At 45.9% G+C, this 26775-nt stretch overlaps 2 protein-coding genes across 2 annotated transcripts in view; both read right to left on the bottom strand.

Annotated features, from left to right (window-relative positions):
• si:dkey-112e17.1 (uncharacterized) overlaps positions 1 to 17737 on the bottom strand; it is a 30227-nt gene extending 12490 nt beyond the window's left edge. Inside the window, exons 1-3 of the mRNA XM_053679271.1 lie at positions 17486 to 17737; positions 2746 to 3587; positions 590 to 641 (exon numbers count right to left, since the gene is read on the bottom strand). Of these exons, the coding sequence (XP_053535246.1) occupies positions 590 to 641; positions 2746 to 3587; positions 17486 to 17551 (960 nt within the window). The 5' untranslated portion in view covers positions 17552 to 17737. The remainder of the gene's footprint in view (positions 1 to 589; positions 642 to 2745; positions 3588 to 17485) is intronic.
• Positions 17738 to 19474: 1737 nt separating this feature from the next.
• zdhhc8b (zinc finger DHHC-type palmitoyltransferase 8b) overlaps positions 19475 to 26775 on the bottom strand; it is a 36555-nt gene continuing 29254 nt past the window's right edge. The window contains exons 9-11 of the mRNA XM_017451416.3: positions 24652 to 24761; positions 23613 to 24556; positions 19475 to 23527 (exon numbers count right to left, since the gene is read on the bottom strand). Coding sequence (XP_017306905.3) covers positions 23380 to 23527; positions 23613 to 24556; positions 24652 to 24761 — 1202 coding nt within the window. The 3' untranslated portion in view covers positions 19475 to 23379. The remainder of the gene's footprint in view (positions 23528 to 23612; positions 24557 to 24651; positions 24762 to 26775) is intronic.

Genomic DNA, 26775 nt, shown 5'->3' with positions numbered 1-26775 from the left:
ACGACCCTAAACACGACCCTAACATGACCCTAAACACGACCCTAAACACGACCCTAACACGACCCTAACATGACCCTAAACACGACCCTAAACACGACCCTAAACACGAACCTAACATGACCCTAAACACGACCCTAACATGACCCTAAACACGACCCTAACACGACCCTAAACACGACCCTAACATGACCCTAAACACGACCCTAACACGACTCTAAACACGACCCTAACATGACCCTAAACACGACCCTAACACGACCCTAAACACGACCCTAACACGAACCTAACACGACTCTAAACACGACTCTAAACACGACCCTAAACACGACCCTAAACACGACCCTAACACGAACCTAACACGACTCTAAACACGACTCTAAACACGACCCTAAACACGACCCTAAACACGACCCTAAACACGAGCCTACCCCTAACGACTCAATCCTAACTGAAAACTAAAAACTTCACACAACTATAAAGCCATACAGAAGCAGGAAGGAAGTGACATATGTCCATGTTACTGAACTTGGTTTGGAAGATACAGATTTTATTTTGTTAACTCATTACTGATTAATTTCTTATTGTTTACCTCGGAGGTGATGGATGAGGTCACGTTGGATTCTTTCGCACACAATTTTGGTCTGTAATGAAAAATAAAAAGACATTTTCTCTTCAGTTATTATTAGGTTAAGGCACTTTTATTGCCACAATTATGAGGCACTTTTCCTTATTTGTTTCAGTCACACACACTCACACACTCACACTCACACACAGAAACTCATCTGCAGTGTGTTTTGATTGCCTCTGTGTAATGTGAAATAGATTGGTGCTGGATCTCTCTCTATAATATTGGGGTGTAATTGTATGATCTCGGCCCTCGGGCCGCCTGCACGTTGTTTCTTTCAGCTTCACCGCCGAAAAAGAACATGAGCTCCTCAAACGGATTTATTTCTAAACTTACTGTTCTTCACCCCGACATTTTTCTCTACAGGACAGAACATTGTGTAACGGCAGAAAGCTTCTCGACGCTCGTGAGCATTTAACAGAAAGTCATAATGTTCCGTTTTACTCTAATAACCATAAGGGAATCAAAAGAATTCAGAAACAGGGAGAAATGGCAAAAATCTCATTACATCACGATTCTTGAAGACGTACATGAAGTATATAATATGTATCATAATATAATATATATTTATAAACATAAACATATATAGGTTTGCTTTCATGAAAGAAAACCTGTTAATATAATAAAACGTTTGTTTATTACTAATAACAATCATGATCAATGTGTTTCATTTTTTATACTTTAATGCCTATTTCATTTAATAATAAATAACTGTGAAAAATGTTTTTTTTTATCTTTTTATTTTACAATTTTACATTAAATTAAAACGTCACATCAGCTGCTTCTAATCAGTAATTATTTAAAAAAAAACATTTTTAATTTAATGAAAAGTGTCTAGACAATATCTACGATATCTCAGAAGGCGTACTGTGACATAAATGATCACGATATCGATGTTATATAATCACAACGCCCAGTACTTCTCAGAAATATACAGTCGGGTCCATAAGTATTTGGACAGTGACACAGTTTGTTAACACCTCTTTGGACCTCATATTGAGAGTTCCCACGAACAGATACCGAATACAAATTCAACGCTTGCTATCAACTCCAGATCTTATATCTACTTAATCTGTCATGAAATAACGAGGAAACAGGCCACACCTGGCCATGAAACTGCTTATCAACCAGTTGTCCAATTACTTTTGAGCCTGTGAAAACAGAGAGACTCTGTAAAACAAATGTCTGCAATTCCTGAACGGTTAATGCAGTATTTTTGTTCAACCCCGTGAATTAAAGCTGAAAGTCGACACTTCATTTCAAATCCATTGTGGTGGTGTACAGAGGAACATTACCAAAACCGCCACTGTCCAAATACTTATGGACCTGACTGTATGTGATCATTATAAAGTGGATAAAAATTATTTAAAGATCATACACAGTGCTGTTGAGTTCTGGACTCTGATTGGTCAGAAGGTGTTGATTAGTTTTCTAGAACAGCAGCTCTGACAGTAGCGTAAGTTTCTGTAGGGAGAGGTTTATTTAACATTTCTGGAAGGAGTCTCCAGTGTCAGTGCTTTCTAAACAGTTAGAGGTAAAGCTGTAAAATGTATAACATTTACTTTAATAATTAAAAATCTGAAATTGTTGGTAAATTGTTGCAGGACTGACTATGACCTCAGAGATAAAACTGTTGGCTCACGTAAAAACTAATATGACTAGCATCAACAAAAACGACTGATCCCCCTTCTGTTGAGAAGAAAAATGTTTTTTAAAAAACAAGCCTTTATCTAGGAATAAAAAAATAGAAAAAAAGGTCATGAACCACTCGTGTATGTGCTTCCAGGAAACACGCCGTGCGTCTTCTACCGCTTCTTTCTTTCCATTATGTGGTTTATTTTTCTGTCGCCTTTGAGGGACGGCTTTCACACAAAAGGAACAAGCACAGGTATGAGTACACGGATTTTCACATCAAAGTAATGGTGCCCACGCAGAAGAAAGAGGATTAAATCTACTTAAAACAGAGGACAAAAGGTCCAGCTGAACCAACAGTGAAAACGTGCCACACCTATTCCTAATGCTAACGCTAATTCTAATGATTTAACAAATTTTGAACAGAAATAGTAGGGTATAAAGTTTAAACACTGACATATCATTACACCCGTTACCCCCAGTCTTACCTCAGAGTCACACACAGAACGATCATAAGACTCGTAGTGAATAAAGCAGCGAGGCTAACAGCAGCAAGCAGCGCTTCTACTGCACCAACAGAGGGCGCTGACGACCTCTGACCCCCGACCTCGAGGGCTGCTTCGGTCGTTTGATTGTGATAACGGAATATCAGAGCAAATCCACGACCCCAGTGCGTGTTTGTGATGAGCTCCATTATCACTTCAACCATTTCAACGTCGGATCCGAACACCAGCTGATCGTCAGACGGACGCTTGGAGCCGCAAAACCGCGAAGAAAACGTGATCAGATCGGTGATATACAGGACGTCATTAGGACACACGTCCATCACCAGCTGCAGGGTCTCAGATTCATCCTCGATGATGGCTGTCGGGGTGCTGGAAGGAAGCAGGTGGTCCGTTTTCTCCTCTAAAGATGAAGGAAACCTGGCGTTTTGTGCTTTTTCTTTTGCTCTATCTGATAACTGAGGTTCGGAAAGTCGCTCAGAAACCTGCTTCGCCATATTCGACACTCCAGACTCCATTTTGTCTCCAATTTCTGTCATTTCCATGGACTGTTCCTTTAACACAGGTTGACTCCTGGTTATTCCTTTAGTAATTAGATGTTCTTCAGCCTCTTCACTCGTGATCATATCTGCTGATGTGGTCAAGTTCCCCTCTGTACTCTCAAAAACGTCAAAATCAAACATTTCCATCGTCAACTGATGACCAACGGGGACAAAAAACTGCCAGACGCAGTGCGTGCCGGACGCATAATTATTAGGAAAACCAGGAGACAGAATGAGACCCTGTACATCCACAACATCCAACTTCGCTCCACATTCGAAAAATACCTACAAAAACACACACACAAAAATCAGCATCAGTTAGCCCTGTTGAATTCTGGACCATGATTGGTCATAAAGTGTTGATTAATTCCTTATAACAGCAGCGATGACAGTAGCGCAGGTTTATATTAATGCGCTCGTTCTGATACGTTATCGTTTCTATAGTAACAACCTGTAAACAGGAAACAAGCTAAAACTACTGTTATAATAAAACACAGGGCTAAAACATTATAGTAATAGTGTTATGATAAATATTAAAATACTACAAATTATTTACTCTCAAACTACTTTGTGATTGTGATCTGTTTACCACAATGCTAATTTGTTTTTGTAACAGATTTGTAAGTTCGTGGACAAGTCAATAACTGATAGCCAATTTCTACGTTTTATGACAATGTACGATATTATAACAATATCAGAATAAAAAATGAATAAAGTAAAATGTGTAGCAGTAATTATGAAGCTGTAACAGTAGAATTAAAGGCTAAGGTAAAGCAGTGGGTGTGTTGCATGCTATTGCACTAACTGTGGGAAGGTATTTCTGCTGCGCTCTCACTGTAATATATTCCAGCTGTGCAGGACGAAGAGAAAATTGGGTTCAGATGCAAATCCAAGAGCAAACTGAAGCAGACATTCACTGCCTCTATTATTGAGGAAACACGGCTAACACACTGAGAGATAACACGCGGCTAACACACTGAGAGGAAACACGGCTAACACACTGAGAGATAACACAGCTAACACACTGAGAGGAAACACGCGGCTAACACACTGAGAGATAACACGCGGCTAACACACTGAGAGATAACACGCGGCTAACACACTGAGAGATAACACAGCTAACACACTGAGAGGAAACACGCGGCTAACACACTGAGAGATAACACGCGGCTAACACACTGAGAGATAACACGCGGCTAACACACTGAGAGATAACACAGCTAACACACTGAGAGGAAACACGGGGCTAACACACTGAGAGATAACACGCGGCTAACACACTGAGAGGAAACACGCGGCTAACACACTGAGAGATAACACGCGGCTAACACACTGAGAGATAACACAGCTAACACACTGAGAGGAAACACGCGGCTAACACACTGAGAGGAAACACGCGGCTAACACACTGAGAGGAAACACGCGGCTAACACACTGAGAGGAAACACGGGGCTAACACACCGAGAGATAACACGCGGCTAACACACTGAGAGGAAACACAGCTAACACACTGAGAGGAAACACGCGGCTAACACACTGAGAGGAAACACGCGGCTAACACACCGAGAGATAACACGCGGCTAACACACTGAGAGATAACACAGCTAACACACTGAGAGGAAACACGCGGCTAACACACTGAGAGGAAACACGCGGCTAACACACCGAGAGATAACACGCGGCTAACACACTGAGAGGAAACACAGCTAACACACTGAAAGGAAACACGCGGCTAACACACTGAGAGGAAACACAGCTAACACACTGAGAGGAAACACAGCTAACACACTGAGAGGAAACACAGCTAACACACTGAGAGGAAACACGCGGCTAACACACTGAGAGATAACACGCGGCTAACACACTGAGAGATAACACAGCTAACACACTGAGAGGAAACACGCGGCTAACACACAGAGATAACACGCGGCTAACACACAGAGATAACACGCGGCTAACACACTGAGAGGAAACACGCAGCTAACACACAGAGGAAACACGCAGCTAACACACAGAGGAAACACGCAGCTAACACACTGAGAGGAAACACGCGGCTAACACACTGAGAGGAAACACAGGGCTAACACACAGAGAGATAACACGCGGCTAACACACTGAGAGGAAACACGCAGCTAACACAGAGGAAACACGCGGCTAACACACTGAGAGGAAACACAGGGCTAACACACTGAGAGGAAACACACGGCTAACACACTGAGAGGAAACACAGCTAACGCTGAGGAAACACAGGGCTAACACACAGAGATAACATGCGGCTAACACACAGAGATAACATGCGGCTAACACACTGAGGAAACACAGGGCTAACACACTGAGAGGAAACATGTGGGAATCATCATCATCAAAAACATTATCAACCACAACATCATCATCATCCTGAGCCTGAAGAGTATCCGAGGAGACTCTGGGCACAAGGAGGGCGACACCCTGGAAGAGATGCTAACCCATCACAGGGCACAATGACACACACACTCACACACCCATCCACACACTATGGACAATTTGCTATTGCCAATCAGCCTACAATGCATGTCTTTGGACTGGGTGTGTGTGTGTGTGTGTGTGTGTGTGTGTGTGTGTGTGTGTGTGTGTGTGTGTGTGTGTGTGACAGAGAGAGAGAGACTCCTGGCCAAAAAATAAATTCAATTTTTAACAAAATAATATTTTAGTAGTTGAATATTACCATATAAGTCCAAAAATATTTTAATTTTCACAATAACAGCAGGTTGTTACATGAGCTCCTGAGAGCAGAAGGAGGCAGAGTTCCAACTCCTGACACACACACACACATACACACATACACACACATATACACACGCACACACATACACACGCACACACACACACACACATACACACAACCCTGTAAACAGTCGAGCACTTCTGTTTCCCCTTAAAGAGGCCCAGTGAGCAGTGTTTACTCCCAAATCTTTGAGTGAAACACACACACACACACACACACACACACACACACACACACACACTGGTGCTTGGAAATTTATGAACCCTTTAGAATTTTCTATATTTCTGCATAAATGTGTCTATCTAAAATCTAAAACATCATCAGATTTTCACTAAAGTCTTAAAAGTATATCAAGAGAACCCAATTAAACAAATGGGACAAAAATATTATACTCAGTCATTTATTTATTGAGGAAAATGATCATATATATGATCATACATATCGGTGAGGGGTAAAAGTATGTGCACCTTTGATTGTACAGTAATAACTGCAGATAAGCGTTTGGGGTAAGTGTTGATCATCTGCACGTCGGCTCGGAGGAGTTTTATCCCGTTCCTCAGTACAGAACAGCTTCAGCTCTGGGATGTTGGTGGGTTTCCTCACATGAACTGCTTGCTTCAGGTCTTTCCACAACATCTCTACTGGATTAAGGTCAGGACTTTGACTCGGCCGTTCCAAAACATTCACTTTATTCTTCTTTAAGCGTTCTTTGGTAGAACGACTCGTGTGTTTAGGATCGTTGTCTTGCTGCATGACCCACTTTCTCTTCAGATTCAGTTCATGGGCAGATGTCCTGACATTCTCCTTTAGAATCCGCTGATATCATTCAGAATTCATTGTTCCATCAATGATGGATTCAATGAGAAAGAGAGAGATTGTATTACACACACACACACACACACACACACACACACACACACACACACACACAATCGTCTGTCAGAATACTTGATTTTTTTGTTTTAATCTTGATGATTATGGCTTTCAGCTCACAGAAATCAAAATAAATTAAAATTTATATATATATATATATATATATATATATATATATATATATATATATATATATATATATATATATATATATATACACACACACATATATATATATATATACACATACACATATACACACACACACACACACACACACACACATATATATATATATATATATATATATATATATATATATATATATATATATATATATATAAATAAAGAGAGAGAGAGAGATTATGTAAAGTTTATTTTATACTTATTATAAAGTATATAATATGAACTGTTACATATATAATATTACATAATACTTGGATCATAATATTACATAATACTTGGATCATAAATTATATATAATTTACAATAATTTTATACAGCCATTTTATAGAGCCATCGACTCGTCTCTGAATGTGGACAAAACAATAGAGATGGATGTTGACTCCAGGAGAGCACGGAGCGACCACTCTCCACTGAACATTGATGGCTCCACCATGGAGATCGTCAAGAGCATCAAATTCATTGGTGCTCACCTGGCGGAGAACCTCACCTGGTCCCTCAACACCAAGAAGGCCCAGCAGCATCTCTACGTTCTGAGAAGGCTGAAAAAAGCCCATCTCCCACCCCTCATCCTCACCACGTTCTACAGAGGAACCATGGCGAGCATCCTGAGCAGCTGCATCACTGTCTGGTTCGGAAATTGCACCGTATCGGATCACAAAACCCTGCAGTGGATAGGGAGCACAGCTTAGAAGATCATCGGGGTGTCCCTTCCCTCCATTACAGACATTTACACCACACGCTGCATCCACGAAGCCACCAGCATTGTGGATGACCCCACACACCCTGTGATTAACCCCGTGGTGAGCATGGGGCAGCGTGAGTCCTCCCCCACTGGGCCATTTATTACCACCTGTTGCAGTTCCCATGTTTGACTGCTTAGTCTGACTCCGCCCTCATCTACATCACTCCATATGGGGGTTTTTCCTGAGATTTTTTATCCCTTATTTCTCATCTTTTATTTCTTCCACCTTGTTCAATCTTCATTAAAAAAAAATCTCAAATTACTTCGAAACATAAATGAAACATGATATAAATTTAATATATTCAGACCTTCAAATTTAAATATATATTTCTTTTTTAAAAATGTTTAAAATGTATTTTAATTAGATTGAATAAAAATATATTTCTACTATTAGTAACATTCTACTAGTAAAAACTATTATTGTATTTTAATACATTCATTAATCAAATTAATAAAAGACAAAAATATATTTTCACCCTTATTTTTGCGGTTTCTGTTTGTTTCTAAGTGTCTTAAACGTGGATGTCCTTTATTATATATTTTTCCTTGTTGAATAAACAACAGTATATACAGGTGTGTGTGTGTGTTGGGTTTATTTAGATTTTATGTATTGTGTTATTAATATCAGCAGACTAAATAAAACATTATTTTTTAAAAGTTGTTCAGATTTTTTCTTCAATGCTCCATAAATATTTTTCTGTAAATAAAGTAAAATCTGTTCATTTATTGGTGTTTATGGCAGATGTTTATATTACAGGATGCTTTTTGAAAAAAATCGTCATAGCGTGAACTCCACGCAAACATCCTGCACCAATTAACATAGTCCTGAGTGTAATTTCCCAGATAGATATATACACGTGTGTGTGTGTGTGTGTGTGTGTGTGTGTGTGTGTGTGTGTGTGTGTGTGTGTGTGTGTGTGTGTGCGTGCTGCATTGATAGGAATCCAGACTCATTATTCACATATTTGTGTGTGATTCAACTGCAGGAGCCAAACAATTAATCGTCACAGAACGGTCAGATTCATGCTAACGTTCACACACACACACACACACACACACACACACACACACACACACACGCGCACACACACACACACACACACACACACAAAGCAACACAAGGGAATTTCAAGCCCACGCATTTCTTTCCACACTAATCACGAGTGTATTTGATATTCAAACATGGCGTGCTTTCAGTGAAACCAGATACACACCCACCACCCACACATGTACACACACACACACACACACACACACACACACACACTAGATACAAACGCTACAACAAATAATTTCGGTCAACTTCAAGCCTGTTTTTTTTTAAATCTGCAGTACCAAATAAAGTCCACAAAAGAGGACAAAGGCAGCATTTAGCATGTCTCCTCAGGCATGTAATAATGAAGATGGTGAACACACACACACACACACACACACACACACACACACACACACACACACACACACACAAACAAAACTCAATATAGCGCAGGCCTTTTTGTTAGCCGGTTGTGAGAAATGTGCCAGACGCTTTATTCACTGATGAGACCACACCGGAGATTCAGGAGTTTTTATAACACACACACACACACACACACACACACACACACACACACACGGTCATCAGGGTCACACACACCTGTTCTGATTAACACACTCATTCACACACACACAATTTACAGTGAAGTCTGCAGTGTCTTCTCCTTATATGGTGTTTAGTTCCTCATCCTCTGTTACAGAACTCTGGTGATTGTGTTTGTGAAAGTCTTTATGTGTCAGTGTTTATCACAGTGGAGGAGGAAGTGCAGCTCTGTCTCGACCTCACCGCTCACACACTGAGCACACAGGCTCTGTTCTCTGGGCAGCCGGGTTCTCCGGTGGTCCGGGTTCTCCGGTGGTCCAGGTTCTCCGGTGTCGGCCTTTCTCCACAGCGAGACTGTGTCACTGAGAATGTACTTGGTCAGGATATGTCTCTGCTTTATATCTCTGACGGTGAAGAGATATCCTGCCAGTTCATCCTCTCTGTTTAGGACCCGATAGCAGTGTAATCTGGACTGGGTTTGGTTCTGACTGTCCCCCTGCTCCACATGCACTCTTCTCACCTGCTCTAATTTGCTTGACTCTGATTAGACTTTGGTGAGCAGTGCTGGCCTGAGACTGTTGTGCGTTAGGGGGTTAGGGGTTAGTGCGTTGGGGTTGGGGTTAGTGCGTTAAGGGGTTGGGGTTAGTGCATCGGGGGGTTTAGGGTTAGGGGGTTAGGAGTTGGGGATTAGTGCGTTAGGGGGTTAGGGGGTTAGTGCGGTAGGGGTTAGTGCGGTAGGGGTTAGGGGTTAGTGCATTAGTGTGTTAGGAGGTTAGTGCGTTAGGGGGTTAGTGCATTAGGGGGTTTAGGGGATAGTGTGTTAGGAGTTGGGGGTTAGTGCGTTAGGAGGTTAGTGCGTTAGGAGGTTAGCGTGTTAGGGGTTAGGGGGTTAGTGTGTTAAGGGTTAGGGGGTTAGTGTGTTAGGGGTTAGGGCGTTAGGGGTTAGTGCATTAGGGAGTTAATGCGTTAGTGAGTCTCAGGAACAGCTGACAGAGGGGGCTGGTTTTAGGGCGGAGCTCTTGAGGCTTCATACTGCAATGTTTTTGTTACTTGATGGAAGATGTTTCCAGAATGTTGGAGTTATATAGTGTACAGGTATAATCAATGAGAATCGGCCTCATTCTGCCCTGCAGGCACTGGTTAGTGTTTCTCTTTGAACTTCTAGGACATTTCTACAGAATGGTGCATGCAGGGACTCTGTAATGTTTCTCCCAGCTAGTGTAGTCGTGTGTGCGGAGTGAACCCCAAACCTCACATCCGTACAGCCAACAACACTGCCAAAGAGTTTACACCTGATTCTGACTGGGATGTCTTGTGTAGATTTTTTTTCTTGATTGCATGAAGAGCTCTTCGTGCTTTTTCTCTTCATGCATTCACTCCCAGATCAAAGCCTCCTGAGGCACTGATGTTCAGTACTAGGTAGTCGTAGGGTAACGAGGGCGGAGTTTCCCAGACTGAACAGGTGTCCATGTTCCTGAGATCTGGCCTTTTGGAAGAGAACACTTTTGGTTTTAGCCGGATTGACCATCAGGGCCCAGTTCTGACAGAACTGCTCCAGCAGGTCCAGGTGCAGCACCAGGTCATGCGTATAGAGCAGAGATTTGACTTGCGTATTGTTTAGGGTGAGTCCAGGGGCTGCAGATTGTTCCAGTAACACCGCTGATATAAATACTGAACAGAGTTGAACTCAAGCTGCAGCCCTGACTCACACCACGACCTCCAGATAGACTTGATAATGTCTACACTTTACCCCCTACACCACTTTATAAAATTTATAAAATAATCCTGTGTGCCAAATAGAGACAAATGCTTTTTTAAAGTCTATAAAATATAAATATTTTCGTGTTGTGGTGGTGTGGTGTGTAGAGTGTGGTGTGAACGGTGTACGGTGGTGTGTAGGGTGTGTAGTGTGTGGTGTGTATGGTGTGTATGGTGTAGGGTGTGGTGTGTATGGTGTGTAGGGTGTATGGCATAGTGTGTTGGGTGTATGGTGTGTTGTGTAGGGTGTATGGTGTGTAGGGTGTACGTTGTGTAGGGTGTGGTGTGTTTGGTGTGTAGGGTGTATGGTGTGTGGTGTGTAGGGTGTGTTGTGTAGGATGTATGGTGTGTGGTGTGTATGTTGTGTAGGGTGTGGTGTGTAGGGTGTGTGGTGTGTTGTGTAGGGTGTATGGTGCAGGGTGTGGGGTGTAGTGTGTATGGTGTGTAGGGTGTAGGTGGTGTGGTGTGTTGTGTAGAGTGTGGTGTGTATGGTGTAGGGTGTGGGGTGTAGTGTGTATGGTGTGTAGGGTGTAGGTGGTGTGGTATGTAGGTGGTGTGGTGTGTAGGGTGTGTGGTGTGTTGTGTAGGGTGTATGGTGTAGGGTGTGGTGTGTATGGTGTGTAGGGTGTAGGTGGTGTGGTGTGTAGGGTGTAATGTGTATGGTGTGCATGGTGTGTAGGGGGTGTGGTATGTTGTGTAGGGTGTATGGTGTGGTGTGTAGGGTGTGGTGTGTAGGGTGTGGTGTGTAGGGTGTGGTGTGTAGGGTGTAAAGTGTGGTGTGTAGGGTGTGGTGTGTAGGGTGTAGGGTGTGGTGTGTAGGGTGTATGGTGTGGTGTGTAGGGTGTATGGTGTGGTGTGTAGGGTGTAGGGTGTGTAGGGTGTATGGTGTGGTGTGTTGTGTAGGGTGTAGTGTGTATGGTGTGTAGGGTGTATGGTGTGGTGTAGTGTGTATGGTGTAGGGTGTGGTGTGTATGGTGTGGGGTGTAGGGTGTATGGTGTGTAGGGTGTATGGTGTGTAGGGTGTAGTGTGTATGGTGTGTAGGGTGTATGGTGTGGTGTAGTGTGTATGGTGTAGGGTGTGGTGTGCATGGTGTGGGGTGTAGGGTGTATGGTGTGTAGGGTGTAGGTGGTGTGTAGGGTGTAGTGTGTAGTGTGTGGTGTGTAGGGTGTAGGTGGTGTAGTGTGTATGGTGTAAGGTGTGGTGTGTAGGGTGTGGTGTGTATGGTGTGTATGGTGTAGGGTGTAGTGTGTATGGTGTAGGGTGTAGGTGGTGTGGTGTGTAGGGTGTATGATGTGTAGGGTGTAGGTGGTGTGGTGTGTAGTGTGTAGGGTGTAGGTGGTGTGGTGTGTATGCTGTAGGGTGTAGTGTGTATGGTGTAGGGTGTAGGGTGTAGGGTGTGGTGTGTAGGGGGTGTAGGGTGTATGGTGTGGTGTGTAGGGTGTAGGTGGTGTGGTGTGGTGTGTTGTGTAGGGTGTATGGTGTGTAGGGTGTGGTGTGTAGGGTGTATGGTGTAGGTGGTGTGGTGTGTAGGGTGTATGGTGTGTAGGGTGTAGGTGGTGTGTGTAGGGTGTGGTGTGTATGGTGTAGGGTGTGGTGTGTATGGTGTAGGGGTGTAGGGTGTATGGTGTGGTGTGTAGGGTGTATGGTGTAGGTGGTGTGGTGTGTAGGATGTGGTGTGTAGGGGGTGTGGTGTGGTGTGTAGGGTGTGGTGTGTAGGGTGTGGTGTGTAGGGTGTGTAGGGTGTAGGTGGTGTGGTATGTAGGTGGTGTGGTGTGTAGGGTGTGTGGTGTGGTGTGTGTGGTGTGGTGTGTAGGGTGTGGTGTGTAGGGTGTAGTGTGTATGGGGTGTATGGTGTAGGGTGTGGTGTGTATGGTGTAGGGTGTGGTGTGTATGGTGTAGGGTGTAGGTGGTGTGGTGTGTAGGGTGTGGTGTGTAGGGTGTAGTGTGTATGGTGTGTAGGGTGTAGGTGGTGTAGAGTGTATGGTGTAGGGTGTGGTGTTGGGTGTAGGTGGTGTGGTGTGTAGGGTGTAGGTGGTGTGGTGTGTTAGGTGTTGTGTGTAGGGTGTAGTGTGTAGGGTGTGGTGTGTAGGGTGTATGGTGTGGTGTGTAGGTGGTGTAGTGTGTATGGTGTAAGGTGTGGTGTAGGGTGTAGTGTGTATGGTGTGTATGGTGTAGGGTGTAGTGTGTATGGTGTAGGTGGTGTGGTGTGTAGGGTGTAGGTGGTGTGGTGTAGGGTGTAGTGTGTATGGTGTAGGGTGTAGGTGGTATGGTGTGTAGGGTGTATGATGTGTAGGGTGTAGGTGGTGTGGTGTGTAGGGTGTAGGTGGTGTGGTGTAGGGTGTAGTGTGTATGGTGTAGGGTGTAGGTGGTATGGTGTGTAGGGTGTATGATGTGTAGGGTGTAGGTGGTGTGGTGTGTAGGGTGTAGTGTGTAGTGTGCAGTGTGTGGTGTGTAGGGTGTAGGTGGTGTGGTGTAGGGTGTAGTGTGTATGGTGTAGGGTGTAGGTGGTGTGGTGTGTAGGGTGTATGATGTGTAGGGTGTAGGTGGTGTGGTGTGTAGGATGTAGTGTGTAGGGTGTGGTGTGTAGGGTGTAGGTGGTGTGGTGTAGGGTGTAGTGTGTATGGTGTAGGGTGTAGGTGGTGTGGTGTGTAGGGTGTATGATGTGTAGGGTGTAGGTGGTGTGGTGTGTAGGGTGTGGTGTGTAGGGTGTAGGTGGTGTGGTGTAGGGTGTAGTGTGTATGGTGTAGGGTGTAGGTGGTGTGGTGTGTAGGGTGTATGATGTGTAGGGTGTAGGTGGTGTGGTGTGTAGGGTGTAGTGTGTAGGGTGTGGTGTGTAGGGTGTAAATGTGATCAGAAGTACCATGATCTGGTAAAAAGTCACTCTTACTCAGGACAGTGTGCTCGGAGAGGAAGACCTGTATCCGGGCGTCGATGATACAGAAGGAACCCTCCCCCAGGTTACAGCTCATGTCCCGGGACTCAGTGGGGACTAATTTATCTCCACTCTTATAAATCGGGGACATGACCCCGGTTCCACAGGTCAGGAAAACAGCCAGGAGAACCAGGCAGAACAGTTCTAATAAGAACCTCCACATTTCAGGAGTCCTGTATTTCATCTCTGTCCTCATGCTGTCAGGGACACACACGTCTCCCTCTCCTACTGTCTCTCTCTCCTACTGTCTGTCTGTCACTCCTACTGTCTCTCTCTCTCTCTCTCTCTCTCTCTCTCTCTCTCCTACTGTCTCTCTCTCTCCTCCTCTCTCTCCACCCTAATCTCTCACCACCTGCCTCTCTCTCTCTCCTACTCTCTCACCACCTGTCTCTCTCCTACTGTCTCTCTCTCTCCTCCTCTCTCACCACCTGTCTCTCTGTCCTAATCTCTCACCACCTGTCTCTCTCTCCTCCTCTCACCACCTGTCTCTCTCCTACTCTCTCACCACCTGTCTCTCTCTCCTACTCTCTCACCAGCAGTCTCTCTCCTATTGTCTCTCTCTCTCCTATTGTCTCTCTCTCTCTCTCCACCTGTCTCTCTCTCTCTCCTACTCTCTCACCACCCATCTCTCTCCACCTGTCTGTCTCTCCTCCTCTCACAACCCGTCTCTCTCTCCACCTGTCTCTCTCCTACTGTCTCTCTCCCACTGTCCCTCTCTCCTACTGTCTCTCACCACCTGTCTCTCTCTCTCTCCTATTGTCTCTCTCTCTCTCTCTCTCTCTCTCACCACCTGTCTCTCTCTCCTACTCTCTCACCACATGTCTCTTTCCCCCACTCTCTCACCATCTGTCCCTCTCCTACTGTCTCTCTCTCTTCCTCTCTCACCACCTGTCTCTCTCCTATTGTCTCTCTCTCTCTCTCCTATTGTCTCTCTCTCTCTCCTACTGTCTCTCTCACCACCTGTCTCTCTCCCCTACTCTCTCACCATCTGTCCCTCTCCTACTGTCTCTCTCTCTTCCTCTCTCACCACCTGTCTCTCTCCTATTGTCTCTCTCTCTCCTACTGTCTCTCTCACCACCTGTCTCTCTCCCCTACTCTCTCACCATCTGTCCCTCTCCTACTGTCTCTCTCTCTTCCTCTCTCACCACCTGTCTCTCTCCTATTGTCTCTCTCTCCCCTCCTCTCTCTCCACCTGTCTCTCTCTCCTACTCCCTCACCACCTGTCTCTCTCCTACTCTCTCTCCACCTGTCTCTCTCCTCCTCTCTCTCTCTCTCCACCTGTCTCTCTCTCCTACTCCCTCACCACCTGTCTCTCTCCTATTCTCTCTCCACCTGTCTCTCTCCTCCTCTCTCTCTCTCTCCACCTGTCTCTCTCCTATTGTCTCTCTCTCTCCTACTGTCTCTCTCACCACCTGTCTCTCTCCCCTACTCTCTCACCATCTGTCCCTCTCCTACTGTCTCTCTCTCTTCCTCTCTCACCACCTGTCTCTCTCCTATTGTCTCTCTCTCCCCTCCTCTCTCTCCACCTGTCTCTCTCTCCTACTCCCTCACCACCTGTCTCTCTCCTACTCTCTCTCCACCTGTCTCTCTCCTCCTCTCTCTCTCTCTCCACCTGTCTCTCTCTCCTACTCCCTCACCACCTGTCTCTCTCCTATTCTCTCTCCACCTGTCTCTCTCCTCCTCTCTCTCTCTCTCCACCTGTCTCTCTCTCTCCTATGTTCTCCCCACCTGTCTCTCTCTCCTACTCTCTCTCCACCTGTTTGTCTCTCCTACTTTCTCCCCACCTGTCTCTCTCTCCCCTACTCTCTCCCCACCTGTCTATCTCTCCTCCTGTCTCTGTCTCTACTACTTTGTCCCCACCTGTCTCTCTCTCTCCCCACATGTCTCTCTCTCTCTTCTACTCTCTCCCCACCTGTCTCTGTCTCTCATAGTGACTCTCTGTCCTCCTGTCTCACTCTTTTCCTCCAATTATGCATAACAATTTAATGAACCTTTTCTTCTCTTTCCATCTTGCTCCTCCTGTCTCTCTCCCAGTTGTATATTAAAGAAAATAAGCAATTCAAAACAAATCCATAAATTAATTACAAAAGTAATGGCACCCTATAGGATGAGGAGTGGTTAGCGTGTTAGCTGAGGCGCTGTAACGGCTGAGCTGCGTTACTGGAAGATTTAGGAGGTGCTCGTTCACTGTGTAGTCGCCATTTTGCGGTTTTCAGCTCTCGATGCACTTTTCCGGATTCTTGTGGGCGTGGCTAAATGTAAGCGTACTGTGAACGTGCTTGATAATTAACAGCTGATTGGCGAGTATCAGCATACACACGCGAGTAGGAAGAAACTCTGTGGAAAACTTGGTGGAAATTTTTAGTTGGATTTGGCCACGAAAACGTTTACACACAAGAGAGAGGAGATTTTCACAGATTTATATTTTATTCACGCAGAACGTTTCAATATATTTGGACAAAAGTACACGTTTATTTTTCTGCTTCTGAAATGATGGATCTAATCTGTTTAGAGTTCGTGGCTCTAGTCCAAAGCTAATTAAACACATACCGCCACTTTAACCTGTCTTAATTACACGCCATGAGATAACCAGGAAAGGTGAAGGAGGGAAATGTCACCAATCCAGCATGATGGTCTCTTATCAGGACTTTTCCAGAATTCAGAGCACGTCAAGTTAAAATCCGATCTCAGTGTCCAGTGTAAGTCTGATGTAACTCACACTGCGCAGGGAGAAAGACTGTATCAGTGTGTGACTGTGAGTCATTACAAAGCCAGATCATTTTGCATGATTCACACCAAAATGATTCATGACTCATGAATCAGATCTAAAAAGACACACAGTGAGAGAAAAGGTAAGGGTGTGTGTGTGTGTGTGTGTGTGTGTTGAGTGCGTGTTTCAGTGACTCACACACACTCATCACACATCAGCATCACGCCAGGTTGATCACGCGCCAGGTCTGCGTGAAACATCAGGAACCGGTAACGGTTCATGAAACAACATTTAGGACTCGTTTGTGAATTTCAGCCTCTTGGGTAAGAAATAAAGAGAGAAGTGATGCGCGAGACAAACTTACTGAACATTTTACATCTTTAACCAACAAACACACGTGTGAGGTGTGTGAGGAGCTGTCACCGCGGTGTGTGAGAGTGTGCTGAAGGACCACACACACACACACACACACACACACACACAGACACACCGCATGGCGCAAAAACAACTGACAACAACGACAACCACAAGAAGCGCGCCCCTCTCTCTCTCTCTCTCTCTCTCTCTCTCACACACACACACACACACACACACACACACACACACACATACGGAGTGTTTTTGGTGTTGTTACTCACCCGCTGACCGGAACACAGCACACACACCGCCGCGGTGCAGAAAACCTGCAGACTGAGAAGCAGCATTTTCCCCTCACACTGCCTCACACTGTCTCACACACTCTCACACACTCTCGCATAACTCTCGACCACACACTCACACACACACTCACGCTGCTGAACGCATTCACCTGAGAGAACGCGGGGGCGCGCACTGACTTCAGCACGCACAGCACCGTCCTGCACGTTCACGACGCCAAAACATTCTCTCTCTCTCTCTCTCTCTCTCTCTCTCACACACACACACACACACACACACACACACAATCACGCGGAATTACACTTCAGTTAAAACTGGTCATATGTCAATACCTATAAAATAGTCATTTTGAAAATATACTATACATTATATACACTCACTCAGCGTCCACTTTATTAGGAACACATGTACACCTGCATATTCATGCGGTTATCAAACCAGCCAATGTGACAGCAGCACACTGCATAAAGAGCTCCAGTTAATGTTCACATCAAACAGCAGAGTGAAGAAAAAGTCTGATCTCTAAAGTGTGACTTTAACACACAAGTCTCTAGAGGTTACACAGAATGGTGCAAAAAAACAAAAAACATGGTGTGAGGGACAGCTCTGCGCGTGGAAACGCCTCGTCAGTGAGAGATCAGATCCCAGGAGAATGACCAGGCTGCTCCGAGCTGCAGGAAGGATATAGTAACTCAAAATCACTCTTTACCACCGAGGTGAGCAGAAAAGCATCTCCGCATGCACAACACATCAAACCATGATGTAGCTTCAGCAGCAGAAGATCACTCCGGGTTCCGCTGCCGTCAGCCAAGAACGAGTCTGAGGCCATCATGAGCACAGACTCACCTGGTCTTTTCTGCTCCTCACCTGTCCAGTTTGGATCCTCATGATGGCCTCAGATTCCTCTTTGTGTGTTGATGTATTCAGTATAAAGCAAAATATAATGTTGATTAGATTATTACTAAATCTATAGTGTCAGTATGGCTGTACTATATCTATCTCTCTATTTAATGATGATGAGTTTTTATTGATCACATGTACATATGCACAGTGAAATTCTTTTCTCCACATACCCCAGCATGTCAGGAAGTTGGGGTTAGAGCGCAGGGTCAGCCATGATACAGCGCCCCCTGGAGCAGGGAGGGTTAAAGGTCTTGCCCAAGGGCCCAACAGTGGTAGCTTGGCAGTGCTGGGGCTTGAACCCCCGACCTTCTGATCAGTCACCCCGAGCCTTAACCGCCAAGCCACCACTGCTCTTCTCTCTCTCTCACTCACTCACTCTCTCTTTCTCTCTCTCACTTACTCACTCTCTCTCATCCACTCTCTCTCACTCTCTCTCTCATCCACTCTCTCACTCACTCTCTCTCTATCTCTCTCTCATCCACTTTCTCTCACTCTCTCACTCTCTCTCTCATCCACTCTCTCACTCACTCTCTCTCTATCTCTTTCTCTGTTCTGTTCTCTCTCTCTCACTCATCCACTCTCTCACTCACTCTCTCTCTCTCTGTTCTGTTCTCTCTCTCTCTCTCTCACTCACTCACTCTGTCTCTCTCTCTCAGATCTATTCATATGTTTAATAGTTATTAGCCGGTGTCACTCCTCCCTTAATGAATAACTCTATAAATAAAGAATGTAAAATGAGATCTAACAGTTTGATTATTGATGTTTTCTGCGTGTAAAGATCAGGAATGAAATGCTTTATCGCTCCAGTAAATAACGTAAATATTATTATATACCTTTGAATAACCAGCGTAATATTTAAATGATTGGGATTCATTCATAAAATAAATCTGTACTGAGTGTCATCATAATGATTTTTATTGATTTATTTATTTTATTTAGACGACAGTCCTCATCTGTTTCAGACAGAAATGTGTTTGTACGTTTCTCTAATTTCCTCTTCCTGTTTCCTCTCCTCCCCAGCCCGTTATTCATAGGGAAATGAAGGACACACACACACACACACACACTTTCAGACTAAATGTATTTATTTATTTAGACTTTTTTTAGATAAACAAAAAAATAACAGCTGTACCTCAATATCAAACTATAATACTTTGTAATATTTCTTCAGAACACATCTTTATTTAAACAGAAAAAGATTCTTGTAGTTTTTCTTCTTCTTCTTTCTTTTTTTTTTTTATATAATTGTACACACATCATTTATTCTTTTTTTTTCCTCCCAGAATGCTTTGCTGTGCCAGACAGCCTGTCAAGGGCAAAACAATTCCACACAACATCCCATGATACACGATAAAACATCCAGGTTTCCATTTAATCAGTTCTACACTCAGATTTACTCACTCGTGTATATTTATATATTTATTTATTTTATATATATATATATTTATATATATATATATGGTATAAAAGTAATGTATGAAAGTAGAGTCATTTTTAAATAACTTTTATACAATATCAGGTGTGAGGGTTAAATAATATAGTGAAAGATATTTGAATAACTTAAACATGGACTCCTGTCTGAATAAAATCAGGTCTGTTTTACTGGCTGAGAGACAGTGCAGAAGAAAACAAAAGAGAAAAGAAAATAAAGATCCTGTCTTTCGGATAACAGCAGGTGTGATGTCACGTCTCCGGAGTCTAGACAAAACTATATATATATATTTAAAAAAAAAAAATATTACATTGTACAGGATGTGACACTGAGGGAGTTCAGGGCTTGTTTAAACGTGAAACAGAGCCAGTGTTAGCATTATGCTATGCTAAACTGGTACACAAAATAACAACGTAAAAGACCACGTTATCTACAGAAGCAGAAATTGAAAATAAAGCTGCCGTTAAAGCGTTAAAGTAAAATTCTCTGTACAGGAAACTATAAAGAGTTCTGCTCTTACAGTAACGTGAGAAATATAAAGATAAATGTTGATATTGTTAGAGTTATGATATGATATTACTGAACGGGGTAGTGTAGTGTAAGGACAGGGGGCGGAGTCAGGGTGAAAGGTCAGAGTGGGGTCTAGGTGAAAGAACAGGCCAGGTCAAGGTGGGTTCAATTTCAGATGGGTTCAAGATAAAAGGAGGGGTAAGGGCGGGGTTAAGGGGAAATGTGGGGTCAGGTAAGGGCGGGGTTAAGGGGAAATGTGGGGTCAGGTAAGGGCGGGGTTAAGGGGAAATGTGGGGTCAGGTAAGGGCGGGGTTAAGGGGAAATGTGGGGTCAGGTAAGGGCGGGGTTAAGGGGACTCGTGGCGTCAGGTCAGGGTGGGGTTAAGGGGAAATGTGGGGTCAGGTAAGGGCGGGGTTAAGGGGAAATGTGGGGTCAGGTAAGGGCGGGGTTAAGGGGACTCGTGGCGTCAGGTCAGGGTGGGGTTAAGGGGAAATGTGGGGTCAGGTAAGGGCGGGGTTAAGGGGAACGGTGGGGTCAGGTAAGGGCGGGGTTAAGGGGAAATGTGGGGTCAGGTCAGGGTGGGGTTAAGGGGAAATGTGGGGTCAGGTCAGGGCAGGGTTAAGGGGAAATGTGGGGTCAGGTAAGGGCGGGGTTAAGGGGAACGGTGGGGTCAGGTAAGGGTGGGGTTAAGGGGAAAGGTGGGGTCAGGTAAGGGCGGGGTTAAGGGGAACGGTGGGGTCAGGTAAGGGCGGGGTTAAGGGGAAATGTGGGGTCAGGTAAGGGTGGGGTTAAGGGGAAATGTGGGGTCAGGTAAGGGCGGGGTTAAGGGGACTGGTGGGGTCAGGTAAGGGCGGGGTTAAGGGGACTGGTGGGGTCAGGTAAGGGCGGGGTTAAGGGGAAATGTGGGTCAGGTAAGGGCTGGGTTAAGGGGACTGGTGGGGTCAGGTAAGGGCGGGGTTAAGGGGACTGGTGGGGTCAGGTAAGGGCGGGGTTAAGGGGACTGGTGGGGTCAGGTAAGGGCGGGGTTAAGGGGACTGGTGGGGTCAGGTAAGGGCGGGGTTAAGGGGACTGGTTGGGTCAGGTAAGGGCGGGGTTAAGGGGACTGGTGGGGTCAGGTAAGGGCGGGGTTAAGGGGAAATGTGGGTCAGGTAAGGGCTGGGTTAAGGGGACTGGTGGGGTCAGGTAAGGGCGGGGTTAAGGGGACTGGTGGGGTCAGGTAAGGGCGGGGTTAAGGGGAAATGTGGGTCAGGTAAGGGCGGGGTTAAGGGGAAAGGTGGGGTCAGTTATTACAAATTTGTAATATTTGAACAATAAGTAAAACCGTGTCTGATGTCGGCTGTAACCACAGATCTCCATTTTAGAGCCCCAGATAGGGGACAAAGTGTGCTTTACTGTAACCCCCCTGCGGAGGCAGACTGATCATAAGTATGTTCCCCCTGCTAGACTCACACTGTTTTTCTTCCTTATTTAATGAACTGAATTTCTGATGTCGCATGCTAACACGGCTAACACGGCTAGCTCACGTGAAAAAAAAATCCACTAGATGCACAATACATGCAACAAGCTAACGTCAGTTTTACACACACACACACACACACACACACACACACACACACACACACATCACGACACATCACGACACAAGGAAACTTCGACATTTTAATTCTATCTGCCTAGTTTAGGTGGAAAACGATGAACTCCAGAATTATTGGCACCCTTCATGAAAATCCCTGATGATGAAGTTCATGAGCTCTGTGGTGAGGAAGAGCTTCTCGTCCAATCAGCTCACTGCAACAGACACAGAGTCTACACAGCTGACTCTGATCTTCTGCGTCTTTGCGCCTCCTCAGCACTTCTGTAGCTTTTAAAATGTTAGTATTGAACATGTGTATATATCTTTATATCCGTATCCTGCATTTGCAGCTGATTATTTTCTCAGACGCAACAATATATATATATTTTTATTATCTGTATATATTTAGACAATAATAATCTTAATTATTTCTCCAAGAATCACAATTTTTTTTTTAAATGTTGTCATTTCGTAGGGGTGCCAATAAATTTTTTTTTACCATGTTTTTAATGACAAAATACTGTTCTTAAAAAAAATGCACAGGAATGATTTATGTTAGAGAAAATTCATATATAAAATTAACAAATAAATATTTAAAAATAATTTATATTAGCTATATAAAAAAAGTTAACATCTTTAATAAAAACTATACACATATATTTAATTTGAGATATTATTAATTGTACATATATTCTGAAGGGTGCCAATAATTTTGATATGATTACCGGTATTTATTTACACCAACATGGCCGCCTAGCCAGAGCGCTAACATGGAGATCTGAGGCATGTGACATGTTTGTGAGTGTTTTTAGCACAAACGTGGTGATTAATGCACTTTTATTTATTATTTATTTAAAAGTAAAAAAGTTTCTGAGATTTCAGTCAGAATAAAAACAGACTGCATGCTAACGCTAACGCTAACGCAGGGTGTAAATGATAACGGTGGTGGTGGCCTACATTCTTTCTCTCTCTGTCTGACACACACACACACACACACACACACACACATGCACACACACATACACACGGAGAGCACCTTTTTATTGGATATTACAGTTAACGGACACTTCAGCCCTTTCAGAGGAGATTGTTTTCCTTTGTAGCTTTTTAAACCAATTTTCATCTGGAATAAAGGGATCCATGAAAACTCCTGATTTGAAACACACACACACACACACACACACACACACACACACACACACACACACAGAGAGTAATGTCTCGGCCCCACCCGAGATGTGGCGATCACCAACCGAAAGCACCCAGAGATGTTGAGAGACCTCCTCTGATTGGACCAGAACGGTGAAAGACCTGCTCTGATTGGCCCGTCCGCCCCTATGAGAAAGGCTCTGATTGGTCGGCTACAGTGTCCTGAAAGAGAGGCTCGGTCACTGGTGGTAGTGTCGGTCACTATGGCAGTACTGCCTCGCGTATGGATTGGCTATTCCTGGTGTGTGTCACACAGATATCTCGTACGTAGTCCCGCCCACTCCCGTCACCTTTTTGACGCTCGGGCTGAGCGGTGTTCCGGTGGAGGACACCGGGTGGCAGTCTCGCGTCTGCCCTTTAGCCTGTCCATTAACTTTCGCCCGATTCGTTTCCTCCCTAAAGACGACGTCAGACAGATTTGGTCCATCAGTTACGGGAACAATTTCTTACACATAAAATCAGGAAATTGTGATTTTCTTACCTGTGGCCCAGGTGAGGTGATTCGGCTCTCTCCACGGCGCTGATGTAGGACCGTTTGTGATGAGAGAAGGAGGGAGAACGTGGAGAGAGTGATGGAGAGAGAGGGGGCTGATGGGACGGCGAGCGATAATGGACGTTTCCCACCTCGTCGTGTAGAGAAGAAGTGGACGCTCCGGGAACTCGGACCAGCGACGACGCCGAGGAGTGGAGGACGCGAGGGCCGAAGGACATCACCCCGACCCTGGTGAGCTCGTCCCGAGACCCTCTGGAGGCGGGAAAACGTCCGTCAAAGACGCCCGAATCGTTGGCGTAAATGTGGGCGTGGTTGTGTGCATGGGCGTGGCCTTGACGGTGAATGAGCCTCTCCCTCTCCTCCAGCTCTTTCCGCTCCTGGATGGACGCCATGATGGTTTTGGAGAGGTTATCATAGCGGACAGGAGACGGATCCCTGTCTCGCTCTCTCTCCCCGTCTCGCTCTCTCTCCCGCTCCCGGCTGTACAGGTACCCCACCCGGGCGGGGCTGTAAGGGGAAGAGGGGAAGTGCTGGCGCTGCAATTCAGGACGTCGCACAAGGCATGTCTTAGCAGGCAGGTAAGGCGAGTGGAAGGGCACAGAGGGCGCCACGGCAACGCTCGGTGATAATAAGCTGTCGTAGGACAGACTGGCGTTGCGGCTGGACATTGTCCCGGGGGAAAACACGCCCCTGTGAGGCGTGGACGTCACCGACTCGGGTTTGACGCCCCCTAGCTTCGCGGGTTCCTCCCTACGGCCGGCGTGTTTCAGGCTGTATGAGTCGAGCTGAAACGGAGACGACAGGAAATGGCGATGAAGGGGAGGAACTTCTGCGCCGCCGTAATCCGGGAAATCGAGGTTCGGCTCGGAGCGATAGTCGTGAGCTCGCTCTTCCAAGATGGCCGCCGATTTGGAGTCCTCGGACATTGAGACCTGAAAAGGATTCAAATGTTATTTATGCGTGTGTTGGATTTAATTACATCTCTGTTAAACTCTTCATGTAATGAATGGATGTGTGGATGAATGACCTTCTCTCCCGTGGCGTGGTAGTGCACTTTGGGCATCGTGCCAAACGACGGTCTGAATTTGTACATGGCCGGAGTGGATGGAGTGGTGGGCTTACTGGACACAGAACTTTCTGGAAAAATGGAAAATAAACCCAGATCAAATTGTGAAAGAGTGCAGTGTGGTGACAGACCAGCAGAGGGCAGCAAGCGACCAATTAAACACACACACACACACACACACACACACACACACACACACACACACACACACACACACAGAATGAGTCAAGATTCTGCAGTGAAGAGAAAATTTCACACTTTACACACTGAGACTGGAGCCACACCCTGCTCCCTATTCCCTACACCCTGCTCCCTGATCCCTACACCCTGCTCCCTACACCCTACTCCCTATTCCCTACACCCTACTACCCACACCCTGCTCCCTGATCCCTACACCCTGCTCCCCACACCCTGCTCCCTATTCCCTATCCCTATACCCTGCCCCCACAGCCTGCTCCCTATTCCCTACACCCTATTCCGTACAACCTATTCCCTACACCCTGCTCCCTATTCCCTACACCCTGCTCCCTACACCCTGCTCCCTATTCCCTACACCCTGCTCCCTATTCCCTACAGCCTATTCCCTACAGCCTGCTCCGTATTCCCTACACCCTGCTCCCTATTCCCTATACCCTGCTCCCTATTCCCTACGCCCTGCTCCCTACACCCTGCTCCGTATTCCCTACACTCTGCTCCCTATTCCCTACGCCCTGCTCCCTACACCCTGCTCCCTATTCCCTACACCCTGCTCCCTATTCCCTACACCCTGCTCCCTTTTCCCTACAGCCTATTCCCTACAGCCTATTCCCTACACCCTGCTCCGTATTCCCTACACCCTGCTCCCTATTCCCTACACCCTATTCCCTACACCCTGCTCCGTATTCCCTACACCCTGCTCCCTATTCCCTACACTCTGCTCCCTACACCCTGCTCCCTATTCCCTACACCCTGCTCCCTATTCCCTACACCCTATTCCCTACACCCTGCTCCCTATTCCCTACACTCTGCTCCCTACACCCTGCTCCCTATTCCCTATCCCTATACCCTGCCCCCACAGCCTGCTCCCTATTCCCTACACCCTATTCCGTACAACCTATTCCCTACACCCTGCTCCCTATTCCCTACACCCTGCTCCCTACACCCTGCTCCCTATTCCCTACACCCTGCTCCCTATTCCCTACAGCCTATTCCCTACAGCCTGCTCCGTATTCCCTACACCCTGCTCCCTATTCCCTACACCCTGCTCCGTATTCCCTACACCCTGCTCCCTATTCCCTACACCCTGCTCCGTATTCCCTACACTCTGCTCCCTATTCCCTATACCCTGCTCCCTATTCCCTACGCCCTGCTCCCTACACCCTGCTCCGTATTCCCTACACTCTGCTCCCTATTCCCTACGCCCTGCTCCCTACACCCTGCTCCCTATTCCCTACACCCTGCTCCCTATTCCCTACACCCTGCTCCCTTTTCCCTACAGCCTATTCCCTACAGCCTATTCCCTACACCCTGCTCCGTATTCCCTACACCCTGCTCCCTATTCCCTACACTCTGCTCCCTACACCCTGCTCCCTATTCCCTACACCCTGCTCCCTATTCCCTACACCCTATTCCCTACACCCTGCTCCCTATTCCCTACACTCTGCTCCCTACACCCTGCTCCCTATTCCCTACACCCTGCTCCCTATTCCCTACAGCCTATTCCCTACAGCCTGCTCCCTATTCCCTACACTCTGCTCCCTACACCCTGCTCCCTATTCCCTACACCCTGCTCCCTATTCCCTACACCCTGCTCCCTATTCCCTACACCCTGCTCCCTATTCCCTACACCCTATTCCCTACACCCTGCTCCCTATTCCCTACACCCTATTCCCTACACCCTGCTCCCTATTCCCTACAGCCTATTCCCTACACCCTGCTCCCTATTCCCTACACCCTGCTCCCTATTCCCTACACTCTGCTCCCTACACCCTGCTCCCTATTCCCTACACCCTGCTCCCTATTCCCTACACCCTATTCCCTACACCCTGCTCCGTATTCCCTACACCCTGCTCCCTACACCCTGCTCCCTACACCCTGCTCCCTATT

Source organism: Ictalurus punctatus, unplaced genomic scaffold (genome assembly GCF_001660625.3).
Source record: "Ictalurus punctatus breed USDA103 unplaced genomic scaffold, Coco_2.0 tig00006342, whole genome shotgun sequence".
NCBI classification, from domain to species: Eukaryota; Metazoa; Chordata; class Actinopteri; order Siluriformes; family Ictaluridae; genus Ictalurus; species Ictalurus punctatus.
This window is presented reverse-complemented; position numbering and strand designations above follow the sequence as displayed.